This window comes from Notamacropus eugenii, chromosome 1 (assembly GCF_028372415.1).
Source record: "Notamacropus eugenii isolate mMacEug1 chromosome 1, mMacEug1.pri_v2, whole genome shotgun sequence".
In the NCBI taxonomy this organism is placed as follows: domain Eukaryota; kingdom Metazoa; phylum Chordata; class Mammalia; order Diprotodontia; family Macropodidae; genus Notamacropus; species Notamacropus eugenii.
In genome coordinates, this window is record NC_092872.1 from 492,365,670 (window position 1) to 492,390,428 (window position 24,759).

The 24,759-nt window shown below is 38.5% G+C and overlaps 1 protein-coding gene and 1 pseudogene across 1 annotated transcript; both read right to left on the bottom strand.

Moving 5' to 3' along the window:
* Nucleotides 1–1,396: 1,396 nt before the first annotated feature.
* LOC140527023 (late lactation protein B) lies at nt 1,397–7,665 on the bottom strand. Its single transcript, XM_072643641.1, has 7 exons — nt 7,440–7,665; nt 6,597–6,724; nt 5,883–5,953; nt 4,407–4,517; nt 3,629–3,730; nt 3,393–3,419; nt 1,397–1,577 (listed from the first exon to the last, which is right to left on the bottom strand). Exons 1-6 carry the CDS (start codon nt 7,524–7,526, stop codon nt 3,394–3,396), a joined length of 525 nt encoding a protein of 174 aa, XP_072499742.1. The 5' UTR covers nt 7,527–7,665; the 3' UTR covers nt 1,397–1,577; nt 3,393.
* Nucleotides 7,666–18,918: 11,253 nt separating this feature from the next.
* On the bottom strand, nt 18,919–23,158 carry LOC140518548 (late lactation protein B-like; annotated as a pseudogene).
* Nucleotides 23,159–24,759: the final 1,601 nt, after the last annotated feature.

Consider the following 24,759-nt stretch of genomic DNA (forward strand, 5'->3'; position numbering starts at 1 on the left):
CCCACCTTATCCCACATTCTCATCTGAAAACTTTGCCTTATATTTTGATGGGAAATATGGACTGAAATATTCAGTGGGAAATACGGATTGAATGAGCCTCAAATTCACCAAGCACAACTTCTCCCTCCTCATCACACATATGCCTTCTGCCATAATTTCCTCCTTTATTCCTCTTTCACATAAAGAGGTGGCCTTTGTTCTCCTCAAGGAAAAACTCTCTACATGTGTGAGTGATCCCATCCCATCCTATCTCCTTCAGGAGATTGCCTCTCTCCATCACCCACAATTACTCACATCATTCTGTCTACTACTGTCTATTCCCCTGCTGCCTACAAATATGTCTATTTCCCTCATCCACAAAAAAAGAAAAAAACTTACTTGATCCATCCATTTCCATAAGTAATAATCCCTACCTAACCTTCCGTGAAAGACTCAAATTCCAGAAAAATATATCTATAATAGGTGCCTCCAGTTTCTTTCCTCTTCCTCTCCCCTTAATTCACTAAAGCGTGGCTTCCAACCTCATTATTCAATTAAAATTGCTCTCTCCAAAAATACTAATTCTTCTTCTTGATACTCTTTTCTTTCTAATTTTTCATGACATTACTCTCCCTTTCTCCACCTTTTAAACTTCCCAGTTTCTGTCAAGGGCACTACAATTCTCCCTGTCACTCAGTCTAAGAACCCTAGGTAGAGATAATCCAACCCTAGGGAGTTAATGATATCGTTAACAGAAACAATGTAGAGGTAAAAGAAAAAACAGGCAAGAACAGAGTCTTTAGGGATACTCAAGTTAAGTGGTATGACATGGATAAAGACCCAGTAGAGAAGAATAAAAAGGAGCACTTGAACAAATTCTCAGGGGAAATAGCATGAAATACAAAATAAAACTCAGTTGAGAATTAGATATTCCATGGAGGAGGTAGTCAATAGAAACTTTGGAGAGCTATTAGGAGTTCTCCTATGGAGGGATGAGGGAGACAGAGAAGCAGGGAGATAATAAGGGAAAATATCCTCCTGACTTATTATCTAAGTAGTTTATTATTTGGAATAAGTATGCTTACAAAATTACGGTGAAAGTCAGCTGATCCTCCATTGGAAGCGTTTCAAGTGTTCAACTTTGGAGCCATAAAACATAAAGTCAGTTGCTCTCATTACTGTTGTGCTTAATATTATGAAGAAAAGGTGGATTACCCTTTCATTGCTTAGCTAGCTATTTGAGTATTGTGTATAGGGAATGTTTGACTACACAATATAGAAGACATAAGTTCCTCTCAACCTTTGCAAATCCAAGGTCCATAGACTCCCAGACAATTGTACCCGATATAGTTATTACCCACTTCTTATTCTTTTCCCCAAAGAAAATTTCAAAAACAAAGGGAGACTGAGTCAATAATTCTTGCATTGTATGTTTATTTTTGCATTGGAAGAAAAAACTAAAAGTTGGAGAAAGAGATTAAGAATTAAAGGAAGGAATTTATGCAGCAGCCAGGCACAAGGAACAGCTTGGCATTTAAGGTTATGACTGGGATTTCCTGGACAGCATTGATTCTGAGGTTGAAGGGAATCCTCTTCTCCTAGAAAACATCAAAGATAAAGTCAGTGATGAGTACTTTGGATTGCACAAAGGAGAAAAAGTGACAGTTTCCAGTGAACTAGAAGAACTTTACCCAAGGTGCCAGAGGTTCAGAAAAAACACCATTAAAAGTGAGGAGCATAGGATTTGGAGTCAGAGAGAATGGTTACCAATCTGGGCTTCACTGCTTCTGAAGAGGTCATTTGTGTGATCTCTTTAGGCTTCATTTACAACAACTGAAAAATGAATGGGCTAAACCAGATGAAAAGTTTTAAATTTAGAATCCTTGATCTCAGAAAGGGAGAGGCCACAGCTAAGTAAGAACCTACCATGTGCAAAGGCACAGACAGGGTGATTTCAATGGATCTCAAACTTTGTGTGCAAATAAAGTTTTTGTCCAATTGAATCATGCATTTGAGAGACCACAAGAGATCCCTTGGAGAAACTTGGAGAGGAAAAATAAAGGACAATTTCATCACCACCTTCAATTACATTAAATCCTAGTCATTATTATAAATCCTAGATTTAAAGCTTGAAGAGATAATAAGGGGGATCTAACCCAACCTCACTCATTTTGCATAAGAGGAACCTGAGGCAGACAGCTGAAGGGACTTTCTCAAGGTCACACAAATAGTTGAAACTACTGACTCCACAATTATCATTCTTCCTTGTGTTCATCCTTCGTAGCCAAAGTAGACCATGACATCAGAGAAATGATGACATGACTTGCACTTGACTTTGTTTTGAGTGAGGGAGGGCTGTGCAGGTCACCAGCCTCACCTCTCCTCCAGAGTCATCTGAATTCAGTGACCAGACATTTATCAAAGGTCTCCCAGTGTATCATGGGTCATCTCCAGTCATCCTGATGAATATCTGGTCACTGGATCCAGATGGCTCTGGAGGAGAAGTGAGGCTGGTGACCTGCACAGCCCTCCCTCACTCAAAACAAAGTCAAGTGCAAATCATGTCATCATTTATCTGATGTCGTGGTCTTCTTCAGCAATGAAGGATGAACACAATCCTGCAAGTTGAGGCAGCTTGCTGAATGGGGACCCAGCTAGCTGGATAACTCATCTCCTCCTCTCCCATCTGCCTCCCCCTCCCCTTTCTTCTCCTCTCCAAAGGAAGGTAAATTTGGATGGCCAAGAGATGCCCAGTTGACTGGGTTTTACTGCTAGTTCCTCTCTCCTCTCTTCTCCTCTCCTTTCCTCTCCTCTCCTCTCTTCTCCTCTACTATACTCTCCCAAAACCTTAAGACTCCAGCATTCTGAAGCTGGAAAGCCAATGAGGCCTTGCCAAAGAGCTATTCTGAGCCCTCCTAGCTTCAGAGTGATTATCAATAGTAACTGTTGCTGTTTCCCTCCCAGCCTGAGGTCTTTCTTTTTCTTGCTCTCACTGAAAGGGTCATGCCCTGGCTACCTCTTAAACAATCCTATTCAATGAATGGGTGCTGCCTCACCCTAAGTACCTATCATTCTTCATACTGCTTCTTCTAAGATAACGCATTTGAGCCAGTGGTTCTTTCCTTCCACTAAGAACCAAACAAGAGGAAGTAGTTTCAGAATTAAATGTCTAGCAATAGATAGAGATGTACCAAAACATTTCTTAATATGCTAGAAGACGAAAGGCTGAGACAGAAATCCAAAGAAGCCTGAAACCTATTTCAGATAGGCAAACAAGGCGATCCCTCTGACACAATTTGGGAGTTCACCTTCCTTTTGTTAAACTGGACCAAGTACATGTTTAAATTCCAGGTGAAGTGTAGGATTTTAGATTATTCTGGAAGATTCTCTAGAAGTCTTTAAAGAGTACATACCTTAAACATGTTCTGGGATGCAGGTCTCTGCAGAAACAAAGACATATGTGAGTGGATTTGCCAAAATTAACTCCTATCACAGAGTTCAAACAATTATACAAGGTCTTCCAAGAAATTAGTGTATTACAGCTTCAAAGGGAAGGAAAGAACAAGAAAAGAGGGGAAAGGAAGGTTTTAAGGTTCAGGGGATAGAGGGACAGAGCACAGCAAAGTGGAGCCAACTCCATTCTTATTACCAGTTTGTCTGGGGATGTTGATTTTTTCTTCATTAAATCTTTTAAGGCTGACAAACTTCTTAAATTCCTGAAAGGCTTTTGGGTTCTCATCTGTATGTGGACCTGCAGAGAGAGGGCAGAATGAATAACTATTCATTCCTTCTCTGGTCCTGGTTTCTCTTATAGTTACCTCCTATAGTGAAAGTCTTTGGGTTTTTTTACTCCTTTAATCAGTTAGCTTGCCAGCATAAAGGTAAATGAGAGAACTAAGTATGGGTGAGCAGTTCAGCCTTCTTATATTCTGCCAACTAATGCCCTTCTACACAACATTAAGCACTTCACAAACATGCCTCTCTACAGAAAAACCCATGTATATCTCCCAACCATTCACTAAAACAAAATAGACTTAATGACCCCAAATCTCCATAAGTGTGATAGAAAGAAGGAAAGTATGAAGACACACTGTCTTCTTCCTTCTCCTGCTTTGTACAAAGCTGCATTTTGCCTTTTACAGACTCATTAAAGAGTACATCAGTCAGTGTAGGCTGCCTGGGAATGAGATTGGTAAGTAATGCCTCGATTGTCATCAAACTTTCAGAGAGCAAAACTTTTGATGTAACTCATGGAATCCATTGGGTTCTGGTTTGTACCAAAATGCATCCCCTTCTGATACTTTGAGAGATGCCAAATCTGGGAATATGTGGACAGCAGGAGGAATCCAGGTGAGCAGTTTCTAACAGTGGCTCTACATATTAACACTCTTCTCTTGGAGGGATTTACAGAATTCCTTGTTACTTACCCAGAAGCTTGGCAATTCTTACTTGCATGCCATGTAACTCGCCTTCACAGAAGAGAATCCAATGATCCCTCACGGAAGTCTTTTCAATGAGTACCTGGCGGGAGCCGTCATCTATGGAGATGGTGGGAAATAGACCTTTAGCATCCCTAATCCTCTTGGAAAATCTGCTAGGAAGAGACTACAGTAGGTTTTAAGATCTCACTCTATTGGGAAGGACCCCAGCCCTGGGGTGCAACAGCATTCAAGAATCAAGAAAAATAGTTGGGTGGTCCCATGACCAGGACAACATCCTCTTGGATCTGATATGGCACCTTTCTAATGCACTTATCATGTAATTATGTATATTAAAGAAGCCCAGGACTAAAGATATAAGAGTTTCAAGGCACCTAAAAGAAGTTTAACTCCTAATTTTATAGATAAGGAAATTGAGGCCAAGAAAATAATTAATTTGCCCTACTTTAGAAGGATAGTGTGCTATAGTGAACAGTGAAACAAGCTTGGAGCTTGTTGGTCCTGAGTTCAAGTCTCCCCCATGTGCTAGTCACTTGCATTCTCAATACCCTCAACCAACTTTCGAAGAATATAACTTGCAGAACAAATGCCAGTCTGTCCTGATGGAGGAAGTTGCCTTACTGGAAGTTCCTGATACCAGTGAAATCATAAGTCAGGCGCAAAGTGACAAAGGAAGCAAGAATAAATGAGTGTGTATGTTTGTGACTTTGGCAAGAATCACATTGAACTTGAATTTTTGTCCCTCCCTCAATGATGAGCACAATGGTCTAAACACTAGAGTTGGTTAATAAATGTTTGTTGAATCCTCAAGGGCAGCACCAACATGATGTCAGTGTCCTGGCTCTGGGAAATAACTCAATCTTCCCTGATATAGAAATGGAAAATCCATTTTAAAAAACAGTGATGCAGATGGCTTATTTTTTGCATAGGTCCCTTCTCTACAGAATCTAATCCCAAGAACCCAAACAAGTAACTGCTGCAGTGACCCATTTTTACATGTCTTCTCCTTTCCCACAACAAATATTCTGGAGAGTCATCATATTAATGTGTTAATGAACCCTATTGTGCCACACATTTTTTCTAGATGCCCTATGAATCCTAAGAATAATATTTGAGAAAATATTTTTGCCCATTAAAGTATCTAATGGTGGGAGAGAAGTTAAAGAAGTGTTCTTGTAATTTCCCAAAGCAAATCAAAAGAGAAGCTACCTAACCTAACTTTGCTACCTCAACCCCTCATATCCCAGTATTTAGTCATTCACATCTGCAGACAGACAAATCTATTCATCAGCTGAATCCCTGCCATAAACAAGTATGCAAGTTCACTAGATATGGTCAAGAAAATCCAGCCATTGGACTCTAAGACTAAAGGGAAGTCTCAAGTCCCAATGTATGATTGGGCCTGAGAAACCACCTCGGTGGAGGGCAGGGATTCCTTTAATAAGGCATGTTTAATTCACTTACTCGTGGAAAATATCCCAGGCTTGTCTGTTTTCTCGAATTTCATTTTAATCTCTTCACATATTCCATTCATGCTGGAAAACAGAAGGCATGTGAATGGTTTTGAGGGAGACAATAAGAGAAAGAGAAGTTTATATGTCATCAAATTCAGGAAAGGTAATTTGATTCCTTTGCTCCTTACTCGGTTCTTAATGTGGCAAGCAGAGAAGAAAGACCAGAAGCACGTTAGCATTACACCTGTGATCTGATTATTCTTATTCATAGAAAAGAATCATGTAACTGAGCATCCCTCTTTAGAATATTGAACATTTTCTGGGTCAGTCTACAGAGCTAGAGATCACAGAATTCCATGATCTCTAAGAAATCCAAACCCAAGTGACCCCAAAGGAAATGAAAAGAGATGCACAGTATGAATAGACTGCAGTATATAACCAGGGATAATTTGTGTCATGAATTATATGGAACACAGGCAACCGAAGCGGAATAAGGAAAGTTCAGAGGAAGCCTGAAGCCATGTGGGGCTAGCAGTCAGTGAATCAGAAAATAATAGTTTGTATATATATATATATATATATATATACATACATACATATGCAGTGTGTGGTCAGATTAGATATGCAAAGGAAATCGAGTGATTAGTCAGCTCTAGTTGTGTTCCTAGAATAACAAATGAAAGATGAAGCAGGGCTACGGGACAATTCTGGGTAGTCTACTTACTTGGTGGTAAATTTGGCCTCCAGATCACCATTACTAAGGTGGGTGACTGTCAAAGGTGACAAGGCCTTAGGTTTATTCTTCTCAAAAAATTCACTGTCTGTCACAATAGCCTTTACAAAGTATGTACCCTAGAGGAAATTATGATGTGTAGTTAGAAATTGAAAGAGGAAAAATGAGGGAGTAATGGAACCCAACTCTTCACAAATATCTCCTAATCATCTGAATCTTCATCCCCATCTCAGAACAGAATCACAGCTATGAGGCAAAAGTCATGCATGACTCAGTTACCCAGGGACTGCCATGCATCTGGTGACAACATACATAAAAATAAAGATTTATAGGAAGAAGTCATTATGTTGAAGTAAACTAGCCTTAAGAACCCAAGCATATCAAGTTGGCCCAACTTTGACATGGCTCAAATAGAAGCCGACATTTGGCACTGAACTCCCAAACTGAATCCCTGAAGAAAGTAATCAAAGTTTTGGAGAAGGAACTCCACTGGGGAACCTTACTTGATCTGAATGACCACTAGCAGGGATAAAATTAACTGAATCATATTCCCCATTTCCAGTTTATTCTGGACAGAGTAAATTAAAGTAAGAGAGCAGTGAAATTCTTGGTTTGAAATCTGCTTCCTTAACTGACTTTCTCTCATAGACACAATCCAAGATTTTCTAATGGAATCTATAGCACTAAAATTTCAGTACATTGCAAGATGAGATAGTTACAGAGCTATAGACCCAGGTTAAAAAGAACCCAGTGGGGCCCAAATTTTGAAATTACAGCCTTTTGCTAACATACATCCCTACTTCTAATCTACATGATCTCCCAAAGAAATCTCACCTCAAATTGTTCTTCAGAAGATGATGAATCCTGAGCCTGGAGGATAGAGAACAGACTTAGTGCTATGGTGAGGAAAAGAACCTTCATCTTGGCAGACTTTCACCTTCAATTATTCACTCAATGAAGCTGTTTAGAATGTGTGTACTCTTCTCCTAATATCTCTCTCTTTCTTTTTCTCTCTCCCTTTCTCTCTCCCTGTGTATGTATATATATAAATCCTGAAATCAATGTGGCATTGAAAATTGTTTTCTTTTATGCCCTGTGTTCCAGAAAGTCTTACAACACGGCAACGAGGGGAGGAGAGATGGGGAGGATGGTATGGGAAAGGCGAAATAGTGTATTATTATTTTTGGAAGCCCTATACCTTTCTTCATTTTGAATGACTACTTGTTCAAAATCTATCCAAATAATCAGTCCTGTTCTTTTTTTTTAGTTTCTGCATCCTCCATGAATTATCAGAATAGGAAGTAGTTCAAAGATATTTTGAGCAACGAAGAGGAAATCAGTGGCTTCAATCCAATCCCACCCCTCATTTTTGTTGGCATAGTTTGTAAAGCTTTTCATGTACGTTGAAGATTTCCCTCTAGTCCTGTCTCCATAAAGTAGTTAAAAACACACACATACGCACACTAGACAAAGCAAGAGTCAGATAATCTGGATCTGAATGTCAGTTCTCTTACTCGTTGCACCTTGAACAAGGTTCTTCTCTCAATTAGAAAGGGTTCTTAACTTCTAACATTTTCACAACAATGATATGAGGTCAACAAATTAGACATCACCATCCTTATTTGATAGGTAAAGAAATGGAGGCACAGGAAACCTTAATGACTTCTCTGGCAAGAGTGAAAGAACTAGAGCCAAAATCCAGTTCTCCTCACAAATACTCCTCATCCTCACAAATAGGTCACCTGAAAATAAAAATGTCTTCTTTCTTGAAACTCTTATTATTATTTTCTGAGTTGGGGAGGCCAGCTTCAGACCTTGAATTAACCAATGTTTTTTGGACTGATAATACTGATCACATGAAAACTGGCAGTCTGGCATTTGGACTGAGTTTTGATGGTCAAAGTGAAGTCTTATGGGACATTGAATCACATATGTTTCACTTCTTTAAAAGTAATACATCATTTATTTGCAGGTCACTCAGTAATAATTTCATTTATGTTTTCTTAAGAAATCATATTTTTTCCTTGTAAATATAACTCTGACTACTGATCAGTTACTTTATCTATTGAAAATTTTTCTGTGACATTCCAGTGAATAAACTATTAAGTGCCTACGTGACAGTCACTATATTAGCCATTACTCTTCCCTGCTCTTTCTCCCTTCCCTTCCTTTCCATCCTTTCTCTCTGTGTCCATATAGGGTATCACAACCTTATCTGCAGGTCCTCTGCCCTAAAGATTGTTAATTTTGATTATAGAAGCCTAGAAGGATATTTGGGGATTTACAGTCTAGATTTCTTTCTTAAAGACCACCCATAAAACCAGATTCACTTAGGCTCTCATTGATTGGTTAACAATAAGTGCCAGTTTAAGCCACATTTAGTGGTAATTATTTGGGCCCTAATGGCTCCGAATGAATGTAAATAGTAATTTTCTGTTTTGGCCAGAAAATATGACAGTCTTCCTCTTCCAGTATGATTTTTTTAATTAGGTCAAAGTGGTCATTCCTTTGTTCATTTCTTACCTAATCTTAATCACTGAAGGGGTTTGCTTCAGTCAAAGAGAGGCTTGTTAAAAACCTTAGCTTTAAAAGGTCTAGGTTTCCCACTGCATCCAGATCCATCTCCAGTCTTCCTGATCTATATTTTGCCACTGGACCCAGAAGGCTCTGGAGGAGAAGGTGTGGTTGATAACAGCCCTCCCTCACTTAAATCCAGTTTCTTTGCAAGTCATGGCATCACCTTCCTGATGTCATAATCCTCTTCAAAAATGAAGGACATACAACAACAAAATACCCACTAAATAAAACTATTACGGTCACTTCCCTCAAAGTGCTTCCATTCAATGAGAAAAAAAACCATGTATGCGTGTATAAATATATATGAAATAACTACCAGGTAACTTAAGACACAGGGAAAAATTAATAGTAAGATAAAGAAAGGCCTCATGTTTGTAGTGACTTTTTTGAAGTATAAAATCCCTAAAGATTTCAATCCAAAGAAATGATCCCTGCCAGTTTCTCCCTTTCTCTCTAAGGTCACAAAAATGGCTTCATTACACATTTTACTGAGGTTTTGCTAGAATTACTAGAATGGGGGGTAAATCAGCCAAATGGTGTTAACTTAGGGAACTTAAATTCAGTTACACATTTGTCAAAATCTCATCATTCATCCTTATGGTAAAAATGGGTTCCATGATGTTTTTCAATAGTCACAGAATAATTGAACCTCAAAAGTGAGTTATCACATTTATAAAAGATATGAAGCTTGGGAGATTAGCTAACATGAAGAATATATTACAATCTTAAAGTATTCAAACAGCTTAGAATAATGGGCCATTCTAAAGAAACATGTTGGATTGAAAAATTCAGCTTCACATGACAAGATGAGAAATTTTGTATAACAGTTCATGTGAAAAAAGATTCAGTGATTCTAGGGGTTTTCCAGTTCAACATGAGGTAGCATTGCAATCTGTCTTTAAAAACTGAGACAATTCTAGCCTGTAAGAGTCATAATTGGCAAAATGGTGGAGTAGAAGGCATGGATCTGCTAGTGCTCTCCCCACAAAACTCTTAAAAAATTGTAAAAAAAAAAAAAAAAACTCTAAACAAATTCTAGAGTGGCAGAAGCCATAAAATGACAGAGTGAAGCAGATTTCTAGCACAAGACAGCCTGGAAGGCCAACAGGGAGGTTATATCACACTGGGTGTGGAGCAGAGCACAGCCCAGCATGGGCTGCACAGCACAGACAGAACTGGAACAGGTTCATGGTGCTGAATCCCAGGCAGCTGCCATAGTTTCCAGATTTCTCAACTCACAAATGCCAAAGACACCTTCAAAGGTCAGTGAGAAAGCTATTTCTCCTGGGTAAGAGGGGAGTACAGTTGGGCGCCATCAAAGAACTTAGAAAAAAATTTGAAAGGCAAGTAAGAGAGGTGGAGGAAAAATTGGGAAGAGAAATGAGAGTGATGTGAAAAAATCATGAAAAACAAGTCAACAGTTTACTAAAGGAGACCCAAAAAAAGCTGAAGAAAATAAGACCTTTAAAAATAGATTAACCCAAATGGCAAAAGTGGTCCAAAAAGCCAATGAGGAGAATTGGACAAATGGAAAAGAAGGTTCAAAAACTCACAGAAGAAAATAATTCTTTAAAAATTAGAATGGAACAAATGGAAGCTAATGACTTTATGAGAAATTAAAAAATTATGAAAATAAAACCAAAAGAATGAAAAAATAGAAGACAACATGAAATATCATATTGGAAAAACAACTGACTTGGAAAATAGATCTAGGAGAGATAATTTTAAAATTATTGGTCTACCTGAGAACCATGATCGAAAAAAGAACTTAAACATCATCTTCCTTGAAATTATCTAGGAAAATTGCCCTAATATTCTAGAACCAGAGGGTAAAATAGAAAAAGAAAGAATTCACCAATAACCTCCAGAAAGAGACCCTAAAAGGCAAACTCCTGGGAACATTGCAGCCAAATTCCAGAGTTCCGAGGTCAAGGAAAAAATGTTACAAGCAGTCAGAAAGAAACAATTCAAGTATTATGGAAATACAATCAGGATAACACAGGATTTAGCAGTTTTTACACTAAGGGATTGAAGGGCTTGGAGTATGATATTCCAGAGGTCAAAGGAGATAGGATTAAAACAAAGAATCACCTATCCAGCAAAACTGAGTGTAGTACTTCAGGGGGAAAAAAGTGGAATTTCGATGAAATAGAGGACTTCCAAGCATTCTTGTTAAAAAGATCAGAGCTGAATAGAAAATACAAGAATCAATAGAAACATGAAATGGTAAACAAGAAAGGCTATAAGGGACTACATATATGTAGGTGGGTATGGGTGTGTATGTATGTGTATATTACATATGTGTAGGTATGTATATGTACATGGGTGTATTGTGTATGTGCATATATACGTATGTATACATACACACATACACACACACACACATACATAAAGGGCACAGGGTGAGCTAAATATAAAGGGAGAATACCTAAAAAATAAAATTTACTGTTGAGTGGAATATACTAGGAGCAAGAGAAAGGGAGAGGTAGAATGTAGCAAATATTTCACATAAAAGAGGCAAGAAAGAGCTTTCACAATGAAGGGAAAGAGGTGGGAGATGAAAGGGAGTAAGTGAGCCTTACTCTCATGGTATTTGGCTTAAAGAGGGAATAATACACTCAATTGGATATGGAAATCTATTTTACCCTGCAGGAAAACAGGGGGAAGGGGATAGGAGAGGGAAGATAATAGAAGGGACAGAAAATTGGGAAAGGGGATAATCAGAAGCAAACACTATTGTGGGAGGACAAGGCAAGGAAAAGGATGGAATAAATGGAGGGCAGGACAGGACAGAGAGAAATGGGGTTAGTCTTTTGCAACATAACTATTATGGAAGGGTTTTGCATGGCTTCATATGTATGACCTACATTGAATTGCTTGCTTTCTAACTGAATGTGGGTAGGGAGGGAGAAAGGGAAAGAATATGGAACTCAAAGCTTTAATAATGAATGTTAACAATTGTTTTAGCTTGAAGTTGGAAAATAAGATATACAGGCAATCAAGTTAGAAGTCTAGGAAAATAGAGGGGAGGAAGATGGAAGAAGGAGGGAGTAATAGAAAAAAGGACAGACTGGAGGAAGGGTGGATGGGGTGCATGCTGTCTTGGAATGAGGAGTGGGGAGAGATTGAGAGAAAATTTAGAATTCAAATTCTTATGGAAGTGAATGTTGAAAACTGAAAAATAAATTATATATTTTTTTAAAAAGTCATTTCAAGTATAAGAGAGATAATATTCATGTTCTGCCATGCCCTTGTCTAATATCATCTGAATTACAGTGTTCAGTTCTGAGTGCTACCTAACAGTGACAGGCTAGAGCATATCCAGAAGAAGGCTGCCAAGATGGTGAAGAGACACAAAACCATGACACACAAGGATCACTTAAAAGAACTGCCATGGTTAGTCAGAAGAAGAAACTTAGGAGAATATGAGAATTTTTCCTGCACTTGAAAAGATGTGGTATGGGAGAGGAATTAAATAAATTGTATTTACTTGTCCACAGAAGATTAAATTTGGAACAATGAGTGTTTCAGGGAAGCAGATTTTGGCTGGATTTGAGGAAAAACTTTCTAGCAATGCTAACGATTGTAATGATAATTTAAAATGGGAAGATCTTTCTCATTCATAAATAGGCCCCTGTAACCTCCCTGGGTCACATGGAAGCCTGAGTCACATGAGCTTGAGTCACGTGGAACCTGTGGTGGGAGGAGTTTGCTGAATGGGTGAAACAGGAAGAGGCAGAGCTAGAGCAGAGCTGGGAGGAAGTTAGTCATGAGAGCTTGCAGCTGGCTGGGAGTGTGAGAAGGGTATTTTGTTTAAGGAAAGCCTGTTTGTGATGTGTTGAAGGGAAGCCTGCTTATGATTCGTTTAAGGACCCTGGTTTGTGGGAAGCCTACCAGGGGGAAGGTTTAGGGATGGTGTTGTCCTCTGCATTGTTATTGCATTTGAATTTTTCTTACTCTGATGGTTTTGTCTTTCTGGTGCCTGAGTAAATGTTTTGGTTCTGTATTCCATGTGAAGAGTCTGTTGTGCTTCTCAGTTCAAAATTGCTCTGTGATATTCATGGATGCCATGGGCACTTTGAATATTGCATTGGTGCTACAAACATCCAAAAATGAAATGAGCTGCCTAGGGAGACAACGGATACCGCAGACATGCATACCTGTTATTTGTCTATATGTCTTAAACAAAAAATACCTATCTGAGCAATTCAACTAAAAGATTTATCCCATTCAGCCACTTCTAATCTTAACCTAGATCCATTCATTTTGTGGTTGTGGTTGTTGTGGCTGTTGGTTGCTGTGGTGATGACAGTGGTGGTGGGTGGGAGTGGTTGTTGCGGCTGTTGTTGCCATTTTGTTGCCATACTGATGTTTTTCTCATTGTTCAGTCTTTTCAGTTATGTCCAATTCTTCATGATCCCAGTTGGGGTTTTCTTAGCAAAGATACTCAAGTTGTTTGCCATTGCCTTCTGGAGCTCATTTTACAAAAGAGAATAAGGCAAACAGGGTTAAGTGACTTGCCCTGGGTCACACAGTTAATAACTGTCTGAGGCTGGATTTGAGCTCAGGAAGATGAGCCTTCTTGACTCTACACCTGGCACTCTAACCACTGCACTATTTAGCTGTCCTCAAAGGTTTATAATAGGCACCAAGGGAAAACCCAAATCACACCAAGATCATCTGAAGTGTTAAAGATTATTCAATGTTCTTTAGTAGCTATCTTGCATTGATAATTCATTTTAAATTTATAGTCGAAGAATAACCCTAAGTCTTTCCAAGAAATTAATTTATTTGCTATACTTGGACCTCCACTGTTTCCAACATGATTTTCCTATTCCATCCAGATTGATCACAGGAATGTTCCTCAAATATGTCTCCTGAATTTTAGCCCTTACTTTTGTTGACCTACCTTCTTGAAAAAATATCACCCATCTTCCCCATAACACTAGGACTAAGGACAGAGCAGTATAAAGGTCCTCACAGCAGGATTTCAATGAGACAGAAAGAACCTAGGCAGATACTTTTGTTATTTGAACCAATGAGCAAACAGAGAGAAGTCTGAAACAAAAGAAGGGTATTAACAGAGATGGGAATGTCAGTTTGTTAAGTTAAAGGAAAAAAAGTCAAGTTAGAAAATGGGAGAATTGGGAATGAGGAGCCCAGTCAAAGTATCTGTTGAACAAGGGATAAGAAATCCATGAGGTCCAGACATGCAATGGCCAAAAGCAATATATGAATAATTGTATGTCCTTTAAAGGACAAACACCATTCCATTGTTCTGGTCTTCTGGTGAAGGGAAAAGGTTGCTATTGCATCACTTCAGGTCTCATAGGGGGACTTCAGCCTCCCACAAGCGGAGGAGGAAGGATATTCCATCATAAACTAGTCTCTTTCTTTGCCTTTGAGGAAAGACGAAAAGAAATCATTCCACCACAACCTTTTTTTTTCTGTTGAAGAGAAAGGGTGCCAATCCATTGCACTCATCTTCAGCCATTGTTGGGAAAAAGAGAAACTCCATTCGGTCACACTAGGTTTCTTGTCTAGTCAATAACCTTTTATAAAAAGAAGAGGAATCTCATTGTATAGTTCCATTTTCCTGCCTTTTTGGTGAGGGGAGAGGGACTCATTCCATCAAAACATATTGCTTTCTTGGTTTCCAGCCCTGTAGGGGAAGAGGAAAACTGCTTTCCTATCACTCATCACTTTCCCACCTTTGGGGTAAGAAGAGAGGACACCATTCCATCAGGTGATCTCCTGCCTCCTGCTAGAAGAAAAACACCATTCCACAGAGCACCATGTAAAGTTCAAGGTTTTAGCAAACCTCAGAAGTCTTGTATGAAATGATACAGGAGTGTGGGCAGATGGAGGAAAATAATTTATGCAATAAGAACAGTATTATAATGACAATGTTACAAGGGTAGCACCATTTACACTTTTGCCCTGACTCACTGATTCAGGTGGGGGAGTTGAAATAATCCTGGTCCCCAATGCTGTTTCAAGGTTCTTCCACTGCCTCTATCATGTAGTAACCCCTCTTCCTTTGAGGTTCACTCAATCCATATTTCCCACTAAATCAATCTTTTTTAGTTATTATCTACTAATGCCCAAGATATTCTCCTCAAGACATTCTCCTCAATGAGTTCAGCATGTTCTCATCTTCTACCCCTAACTTTGTACTAAGGGACTTCAATATACATATTGATATTCCCTGAAACAACCTAATCTTACAATCATTTCACATAACATATTCCTCTATTCCATCACAGTCACATCCAAAGTCGGCCATATTCTTAATCTTGTCATCACCTACAAATGCTCTACTTCCATGATCATGAATTCTTAAATCTCCTTATCTGAGCATAACCTGTTGCTATTTCTTTTCTGCCTTAAAAACCTTAACACTGTTCTTCATCTTTATCAAGACCTCCAATCCATCTACCCCTCCATTCTTTCCCAGGCCAGCATATTTGCATCACCTCCATTCTCCTGCTTTCCTCATTTTCATTGCTTGATGGACTTTTTCAATTCCTCACTGTCCTCATCTCTTTAGTCCCTTGCCCCTTTATGATGTTGCCTATTTTGCCCTTACAAGACTCAGTTTTTAATAACTCCCACAATCTGTTACCTTCATTCTTATATATGTCTCAAAGAAAAAGCTGGAGAAAAGTCTGAAACTGTGCTGATTGGGTCCATTACAAATACATGTTACATATCCTCAATTGAGCCCTTGCAAAGACAAGCAATCCTTTTACACTTCCCTAATTAACTCACTAATTCATTCTCCCACAATGATTCTTGCTCCTTTCAAACATTTCCATCTCTCTTGAGACCTTCCTGGGTCCCACCTTACCCCACATTCTCAGATGAAAATTTTGCCTTATATTTTACTGAAAAATTTGAGGCTATTCACCAAGCACAACCTCTTCTCCTTCCTCCTCACAATTATGCCTTCTGCCATGATTTCCTCCTTCATTCCTCTTTCCCATGAAAATGTCACCTTCATTCTTGCCAAGTAAACTCTCTACATGCATAAGTAATACCATCCTATACAATCTCCTTCAGCAGGTTGCCCCTCTCTATCATCCATAATCTCTCACATATTCTCTCTGTATACTACTATCTGTTTTGCTTCTACCTACAAATATGTCCATTTCCCTCATTCACCAAAAAAAATTGTTACTTGATTCATCAATTCCCATAGCTACCATACCATATCTCTCCTTCCTTATGACTCAAGTTCTTGAAAAAATATATATACAATAGGTGCCTCCACTTCCTTTCCTCTTCATCTCCTTTTAATTCTCTACAATCTGGCTTCCAACCTTATTATTCAATTAAAATTGTTAGCTCTAAAGATATTAATTCTTCTCTTTGATACTCTTTTCTCTCTAGATTTTTGTGACACTATTCTCCCCCTCCCTGCCTTCAAAAGTTCCCACTTTCTATCAAGGGTACTACAATTCTCCCAGTCACTCAGGCTCATTGCACTGGATAGAGATCATCCAATTCATAGGAGCTAATGATATCACCAATAGAAGCAATGCAGAGACAAAAAAGAAAATGGACTAGGATAGAGCCTTTAGGGATATTCAAGATAAGTGGTGTGACGAGGAAGAAGATACAGCAAAGAAGACTGAAAAGGAATAGATGAATAAGTAAAAGGAGAACCAGGAGAAAATGGTGATCAACAGGGTCAAAGGCTACAAGGAATTCAAGAAGAATGAGGATTGGAAAAAGACCACAAGAAAGAGGAGGCTGTGAGAGAATTGATACATTTATTACAAAATTGAATGGACTCAATGAAAAGCAGGACATTTTTTTTGATAAGAGGAGGGGAAAAATTTTTGCTAGCAAAGAGAAAACAAGTGATTTTTGTACTTATGAGGAACAACAATACAGCCAATTCCCAGAGGAAAACAGCATGAAATGCAAAATAAAATTCATTTGAGAATGACATGTTCCATGGTGAAGGAGTCAGATAGAAACATTGGGAAGCTATTAAGATCTCTCCCAGGGAGGGCTAAAGTAGACAGAACACATATTCCTGACTTATGGTTTGGGTGGTATATGATTTGGAATAATTATGCTTATAAATCTGTTGTGAAACTTAGTTCATCCTCCATTGCTAAGGGTTTCAGATGCTCAGCTATGGGGCTATGAAATATATACTCAGTTTTAGCTAAAATTTAGCTTTAATTTATGTCATTTATCAAGTACATTATTATATAATACCTATACAATTAAATTTATATAATTAAAACATATAGTTATAATTATGTTATATATCAAATATTCTTTATTATATCATATGTAGGTATATGTAATTTAGCTAAAATTACTGCTGTGCCTAATATTATGAAGATGGATTGCCCTTTCATTTTTCAGACAGTTATTGTAGTATTATATATATGGAATGTTTGACTACATCCTATAGAAGATAGAAATTCCTCTAAAATTTGGAAATCCAAGGTTATAGACTCCAAGCCAAGTTTATCTATTTACTTTTCACCCACTTCTTATTCATTGCACCAAAGAAAATTTCAAAAACAGAGGGAGACTGACCCAAAAACAAATGCCTGATCCATTTATTTTGCATTGGATGAAAATGCTATAAGTTGGGGAAAGAGGTTAAGGACTAAAGGGAGAAGTTTAAGCAACAGTCACACACTAGCAGCAGCATGTCAGTAAAGGATTAGACTGGGATTTCCTGGACAGCATTCATTCTGAGGTGGAAAGGAATCCTCTTCTCCTAGAAAACATCAAAAATAAAGTCAGTGATGAGTCCCTTGGATTGCACAAAGGAACAAAAGTGACAGTTTCCAATGAACTAGAAGAACCTTGCCCAAGGTGCCAGAGGTTCAGAGAAAGGCACCATTATAGGTGAGAAAGAGCAGAGGATTTGGAGTCAGAGGGAATGCTTTCCCATTTGGGCTTCATTGCTTCTGAAGAGGCCATTTGTGTGATCTCCGTGGGTTTGACTTACAACAACTGAAAAATGAGTGTGCTAAACTAAAAGAAAACTTCTAACTCTAGAACTCTGTGACCTCAGAAAGGGAGAAGTCACTGCTAAGTGCAAACCCACCATGTGCAAAACCGTGGACAGGGTGATTTCAATGGTCCTGAAACCTTGGGTGCAAATAAACTTTTTGTCCAATTGAATCATGCATTTGAGAGACCATAAGAGATACCCTGGAGAAACTTGGAGGGGAAAATAAAGGACAATTTCATCACTATCTTCAAATACATTAATTATTATAAGATCCTAGATTTAAACTTTGAAGAGATAATAGGAGTGATCTAAACCAACCTTATTCATTTTACATATGAGGCCAGAGAGGTGAAAGGACTTTCTCAAGGTCACACAGGTACTTAAAACTGACTCCACAATTACCATTCTTCACACTATTTCTCCTAAGAGAATGCATTTGAGCCAGTTGTTCTCTCCTTCCACTAAGAACCAAACAATAGGCAGTAGTCTCAAAATGAAATGTCTGGCAATAGATGGAGATGTACCAAAACATTTCCAATATGCAGGAAGACAAAAGACTGAGACAGAAATTCAAAGAAACCTGAAAAATGTTTCAGATGGGCAAAACAGGGTGATCCCTCTGACATAATTTGGGAGTTCATCTTCCCGTTGTTAAACTGGACCAAGCACATGTTTAAATCCCAGGTGAAGTGGAGGATTTTAGATTGTTCTGGAATATTCTCTAGAAGTCTTTAAAGAGAACATACCTTAATCATATTCTGGTGTGCAAGACTCTGCAGAACCAAAAACATATGTGAATAGATTTGCCAAAATATTTGCCTACCATAGAATTCAAACAATTATACAAGATCTCCAAAGAAATTAGTGTGTAACAGCTTCTAAGGGAAGGGAACAACAAGAAAAGAGGGGAAAGGAAGGTTTTAAGGTTCAGGGGATAGAGGGACAGGGTGCAGCAAAATGGAACCAATTTCATTCTTATTACCAGTTTGTCCAGGGATATTGATTTTTCCTTCATTAAAACCTTTAAGGCTGACAAAACTCTTAATGTCCTGAAAGGCTTGTATGTTCTCTTCTGCATATGGACCTACAGAGAGAGGGCAGAATGAATAACAGTTAATTCTGACTCAATCCTTTTCTGGTCACTTCTTCTGGAGGAGTCACCTCCTATAGTGAAATTCCTTGGGTTTTGCCCCTTGGTCAGTTAAATTGTCAGCACAAAGGTAAATGAGAGAAGTAAGCATGTGGGAGCAGCTCAGCACTCTTATCTTCTGCCAACAAATGCCCTTCAGCCCCATTTTAAGTACTCCCTAAACCTACCTCTCTACAGAAAAACCCATCTACATCTCCCAACCATGCACTAAAACAAAATAGCCCTAATGCCCCAGATTTCCAGAAGTGGGATGGAAGAAAGAGGGAAGTATGAAAACACACTGTCTTCTTCCTCCTGCTGCACTGTTTAAATCAACATTTTGCCTTTTACAGACTCATTAATGAGTCCATCAGTCAGTACTGGCAGCCTGGTGTTGCCATCAAACTACCAGACAGCAAAAAACTTGAGGGAATTTATGGAATCCACTCGATACTTTATTGGGCTTTGGTTTGTATCAAAATGCCTCCCCTCCTGCTACTTCTAGAAATGCCAATTCTGGGAAAGCAGGAGGAATCCAGGTGAGCAGTTTCTAACAGTAGCTCCATATCTTAACACTCTTTTCTTGGAGAGATTCACAGAATCCCATGTTACTTGCCCACAAGTTTGGCAATTCTTATTTGCATGCCAAATAACTCGCCTTCACAGAAGAGAATACAATGATCCCTTACAGATGTCTCCTCAATGAATTCATGGATTTTGTCCTCATCTGTGGAGATGATGAAGAGGTATACCTTTAGCATCCCTAATCCTCTTGGAAAATCTGTTGGGAGGAGACTATATTAGACTTTGGGATCTTACTTTGTTGGAAAGGGCCCCATACTTGGTGGGAAGCAGCATTCAACAATCATTAAAAAGAGCTGGGGTGATCCCATGACCAGGACAACATCCCCTTGGATCTGATATGGCACCTTTCTAATGCACTTATCATGTAATATTGTGTATATCAAAGAACTCCAGAACTAAATATATGAATTTCAATTCACAAAAAAAAAAAAACAGCTTAACCCCTAATTTTACAGAGGACAAGAAAGTAATGTATTTCTGCTGCTTTAGGGATAGTATGCTATGGTGAACAGTGAAACAAGCTTGGAGTTTGTTGGTCCTGAGTTCAAGTTTCACTGCTGACATACTGGCAAGTTTACCATGAGCAAGTCACTTAAATTCTCAATACCCTCAGTCAACTCTCAAAGAATATAACTTGCAGAACAAATGCCAATCTGTCCTGATACAGGGAGTTTCCTTACTGAAAGTTCCTGATACCAATGAAATCACAAGTCAGGCACAAAGTGAAAAAGGAAGTAAGAATAAATGGGTGTCTGTTTTTGTGCCTTTGGCAAGAATTACATTGAACTTGAATTTTGTCCCTCCCTCAATGATGAGCACAATGCTCTAAACACTGGAGTTGGTTAATAAATGTTTGTTGAATGAGGACAGCACCAGCATGATGTCAGTCTCCTGGCTCTGGGAAATGATTCAAGCTCAATCCTCCCTAGTATGGAAAGGAAAAAATGCATTTTAAAAAACAGTGACACAGATGACTTATTTTTGCATATGTCCCTTCTCTATAGAACTGTAATCCCAAGAACCCAAGCAAGTAACAGCTGCAGTGCCCCATATCTGCATGTCTTCCCCTTTCTCCAAAGAAGTATTCCGGATAGTCATCATATTTAAAGTGTTAATAAGCCCTATTGTGACAGATATTTTTCTAAATGACTTATGAATCCCAAGAAGAATATTCAAGAAAATATTTTTGCCAATGAAATATCTAACAGTGGGAAAGAAGTTAAAGAAGTGTTCTTGTGATTTTCCAAAGTAGATCATAAGAGTAACTACCTAACCTGACTTTGCTACTCCAGTCCCTCACACCCAGGAATTTTGTCAGCCATGCCTTCAGACAGATAAACCTACTCACTAATTCACTTCATGCCATGGAAAAAGCATGCAAATTCATAGATATTATCCAGACAACCCAGCCTTTGGATTCTGAGACTAAAGGAAAGTCTCAATTCCCAACCTTTGCTTGAGCCTGATTGACCACCTTTATGATAGCCAGGTTTCTGACTGGGATTCCTTAAATATGGTATATTTGATGCACCTACCCACGGAAAATAGCCCACGTGTGTGTGTTTTCTTTAATGTTCCTTTAATCTTTTCACACCTGCCATGTTTGCTGGAAAACAGAATGCATATGAATGGTTTTGCTGGAAACAAAAGGAAGACAAGTTTATATATCATTTAAGTCAGGAAAGGTGATTTGATTCATTCATTCCTGACCTAGTTCTCAATGTGACAAGCATAGGAGAATGTCCAGAAGCAGATTAGTATTACAGCCTGTGATCTGATTATTCTCACTCATAGAAAAGACTATATGACTAAGCACCCATCTTTTAAATATTGAACATTCTCTGGGTCAATCTATAGAGCTAGAGATCAAGGAACACCATGATCTCTAAGAGGTCCAAACCCAAGTGACCCCAAAGGAAATGAAGAAAGATACACAGTATGAGCTAGCTACAGTATATAACCTAGGATAACTTATGTAGTGAACTACATGGAACAAAGGCATCCACAGGGGAATAAGGAAAGTTTAGATGTGGCCTGAAGCCATGTCGGGACTAACAGCTAGACAGTGAATCAGAAAAAAAAAAACAGTCAACGAGTGCACTGTAAGCATTTCATTCATTGCTGGGAAAGTAAGCCTGTATGTGTATATACATATGTATTTGCATATGTACATATACACAGACATGTATGTATGTATGTATATACTCTAAACTTCACCTAAACCTTCTAACTTCTAACACTAACTCTAACACAATATGTATGTTGTGTGTGGTCAGATTAGGTATACAGAGGATATCAGGTGATAAGATGTAGCTGTGTTCCTAAAATAGCAGAGATAAAGATGAAACAGGGTGATAGGACAATTCTGGGCAGTCTACTTCCTTGAGGGCAGTGTGTATCTCCAGATCACCATCACTAAGGTGGGTGATTGTCAAGGGTGACACGTCCTTAGGCATAATCTTGTCGATTTCTTCATTGTCACAATAGCCTTTATAAAGTAAGTATCCTAGAGGAAATTATAATATATAGCTAGAACGTGAAGGAAGAAAAATGAGGGAGTAATAGGACCCAAACCCTCCACAGATATCTCCTAATCATCGGAATCTTCATCCCTATCTCTGAATACAGTCACAGCTCTGAGGCAAAAATCATGCATGAGCATACCCAGGGACCACCATAGACCTGGTGACAACATACACAAAGTACAGTTTTGTAGGAAGAAGTCATTAGGTGGAAGTGAACTAGCCTTGAGAACCCAAACCTAGCAAGCTGGCCCACTTTGACATGACTGACATGAAAGTAGGCAAACTGAATCCCTAAAGGAAGAGACTTTGAATTCTTGGAGACCTAACTCAAGAATATTACTTACTCTGAATGGCCATTAGCAAAGATAAATTCAACTAAATCATATCCCCCATTTCCAATTCATTCTGGGCAGAGAAAATTAAAGCAAGAGAATAGTGAAATTCATTCCTTGGGATCTACTTCCTGCATTGTCTTTCTCCCATAGATTCAATCCAAGATTTCTAATGGAATCTATAGCACTAAAATTGTAGTATGAAGCAGGATGAGGTTTTACAGACCCAGATTTAAAGGAACCCAGTGGGGCCCAAATTTTGAAATGACAGTCTTTTGCTACCATACATCTCTCCTTCTAATCTACAAGATCTCCCAATGAAGTCTCACCCCAAATCGTTCTTCAGAAGGGGATGACTTGGGAGCTTGGAGGATAGAGAACAGGCTTAGTGCTATGGTGAGGAAAAAGACTTTCATCTTCCCAGACTTTCACAGGTCTTTTCCTTCAGTCACTCACTCAATGAAGCAGATTAGAATGAATGTACTCCTCTCCTAATACATCTCTCTATCTATCTGTCTATTCAGAGATCAATGTGATACTGAAAACTGCTTTCTTTTTGCACAATGTTCTAGTAAGTCTTAAAATAGAGCAAAGGGGAATGAGGGAAAGGTGAAATAACATATTATTATTATTTTTGGAAGCACTATACCTCTCTTCATTTTGAATGACCACTCATTAAAATGCATCCAAATAATCAGTTGAACCCAATTTTTTGAATTTCTGCATCCTTTATAAGTTGTAATAATTCATGCATTTGTAGTTGGGAAAGGGATGGTTATCAGAATAGGAGGCAGTTAAAAGATACTTTAAGCAACAAGGAGAAAATCAGTGGCTTCCATCCAACCCCACCCCTTCCCACCCTCTCATTTTGCTGGTACATTTTGTAAAGCTTTTCATGTGCATTGAAGACTTCCCTCTAGTTCTTTCTCCAAGGTATAATTTAAAACACACTCATAAACACACCAAACAAAGCAAGAGTCAGAAAATCTGGGTTTGAATGCCAGTTCTCTTACTCATTCCACGAACAAGTTTCTCCTCCTCTAAATTATAAAGGGCTCTTAACTTCAAACACTTTCACAACAGTCCTGTCAGGTCAACAAATTAGATATCGTGATCCCCATTTAATAGATAAGGAAATGGAGGTACAGAAGACCTAAATGACTGCTCTGGCATCACAAAGAGTGAAAGAACTAGAGCCAAAGTTCAGATCTCCTAGGTTTGGCCCCAGCACCCTTACAAATATGTCACCAAAGTATAAAATTGTCTTCTTCCTTGGAACCCTTATAATTATCTGAGTTTGGGAGACCATTCTGAGATCTTGAGTTAACCCACATTGTTTGGACTGATATTATTGACTGCATGAAAGCTGACACTCTAGCATTTGGGCTAGGTTTTGATGGTCAAAGTGAATTTCTCTGGGACATTGAATCATGTCCATTTAACTTCTTTAAAAGTAATACATAATTCATTTACAGGTGACTCAATAACAACTTCAATTAGGTTTCCCAAGAAAACATGCAAACTTACAAACATAACTCTTTCACTACTGATCATTTATCTTATCTCTTGATGATATTCTGTGATATCAATAAACATTAATGAGGTACTCACTGTCTGTCTACTATGCTAGTCATTAAACAAAACCAATATAGTCCCTGTCCACAAAATGCTTCCATTCTTTTAAGGAAACAACGTGTATGGCTGTATAAATATATATATGAAAAACTACAAGGTAACTTAAGAGGCAGGGGAAGCAATAACAGCTAGGAAGATAAGGAAATACCTCATGTTTGAAGTAGTTTTTGAAGTGTGAAATCCCTAAAGATTTCAGACCCTGCCAATTGTTCCTTTTCTCTCTGTGGTCATAAATATGGCTCCAGTATATATTTTACTGGAGTTTTTTCAAAGTTGTCAAAATGGAAGGTAAATCAGCCAAATAGTGTAAACATAGGCAACTTAAAGTTCAGCTACATGTGTGTCAAAGTCTCATAGCATATCCTTGTGGTCAAAATAAGCT

Bases quoted from the DNA above. Each gene is read 5' to 3' on its own strand.
- LOC140527023 (XM_072643641.1), bottom strand. From the start codon at position 7,526: ATGAAGGTTCTTTTCCTCACCATAGCACTAAGTCTGTTCTCTATCCTC. The intron at 4,518-5,882 runs GTAAGTGAATTA...CCATCTCCATAG, and splicing joins GCCTGGGATATTTTCCACGA to ATGACGGCTCCCGCCAGGTA. The intron at 3,731-4,406 runs GTAAGTAACAAG...CTCTCTCTGCAG, and splicing joins AAGAATTGCCAAGCTTCTGG to GTCCACATACAGATGAGAAC.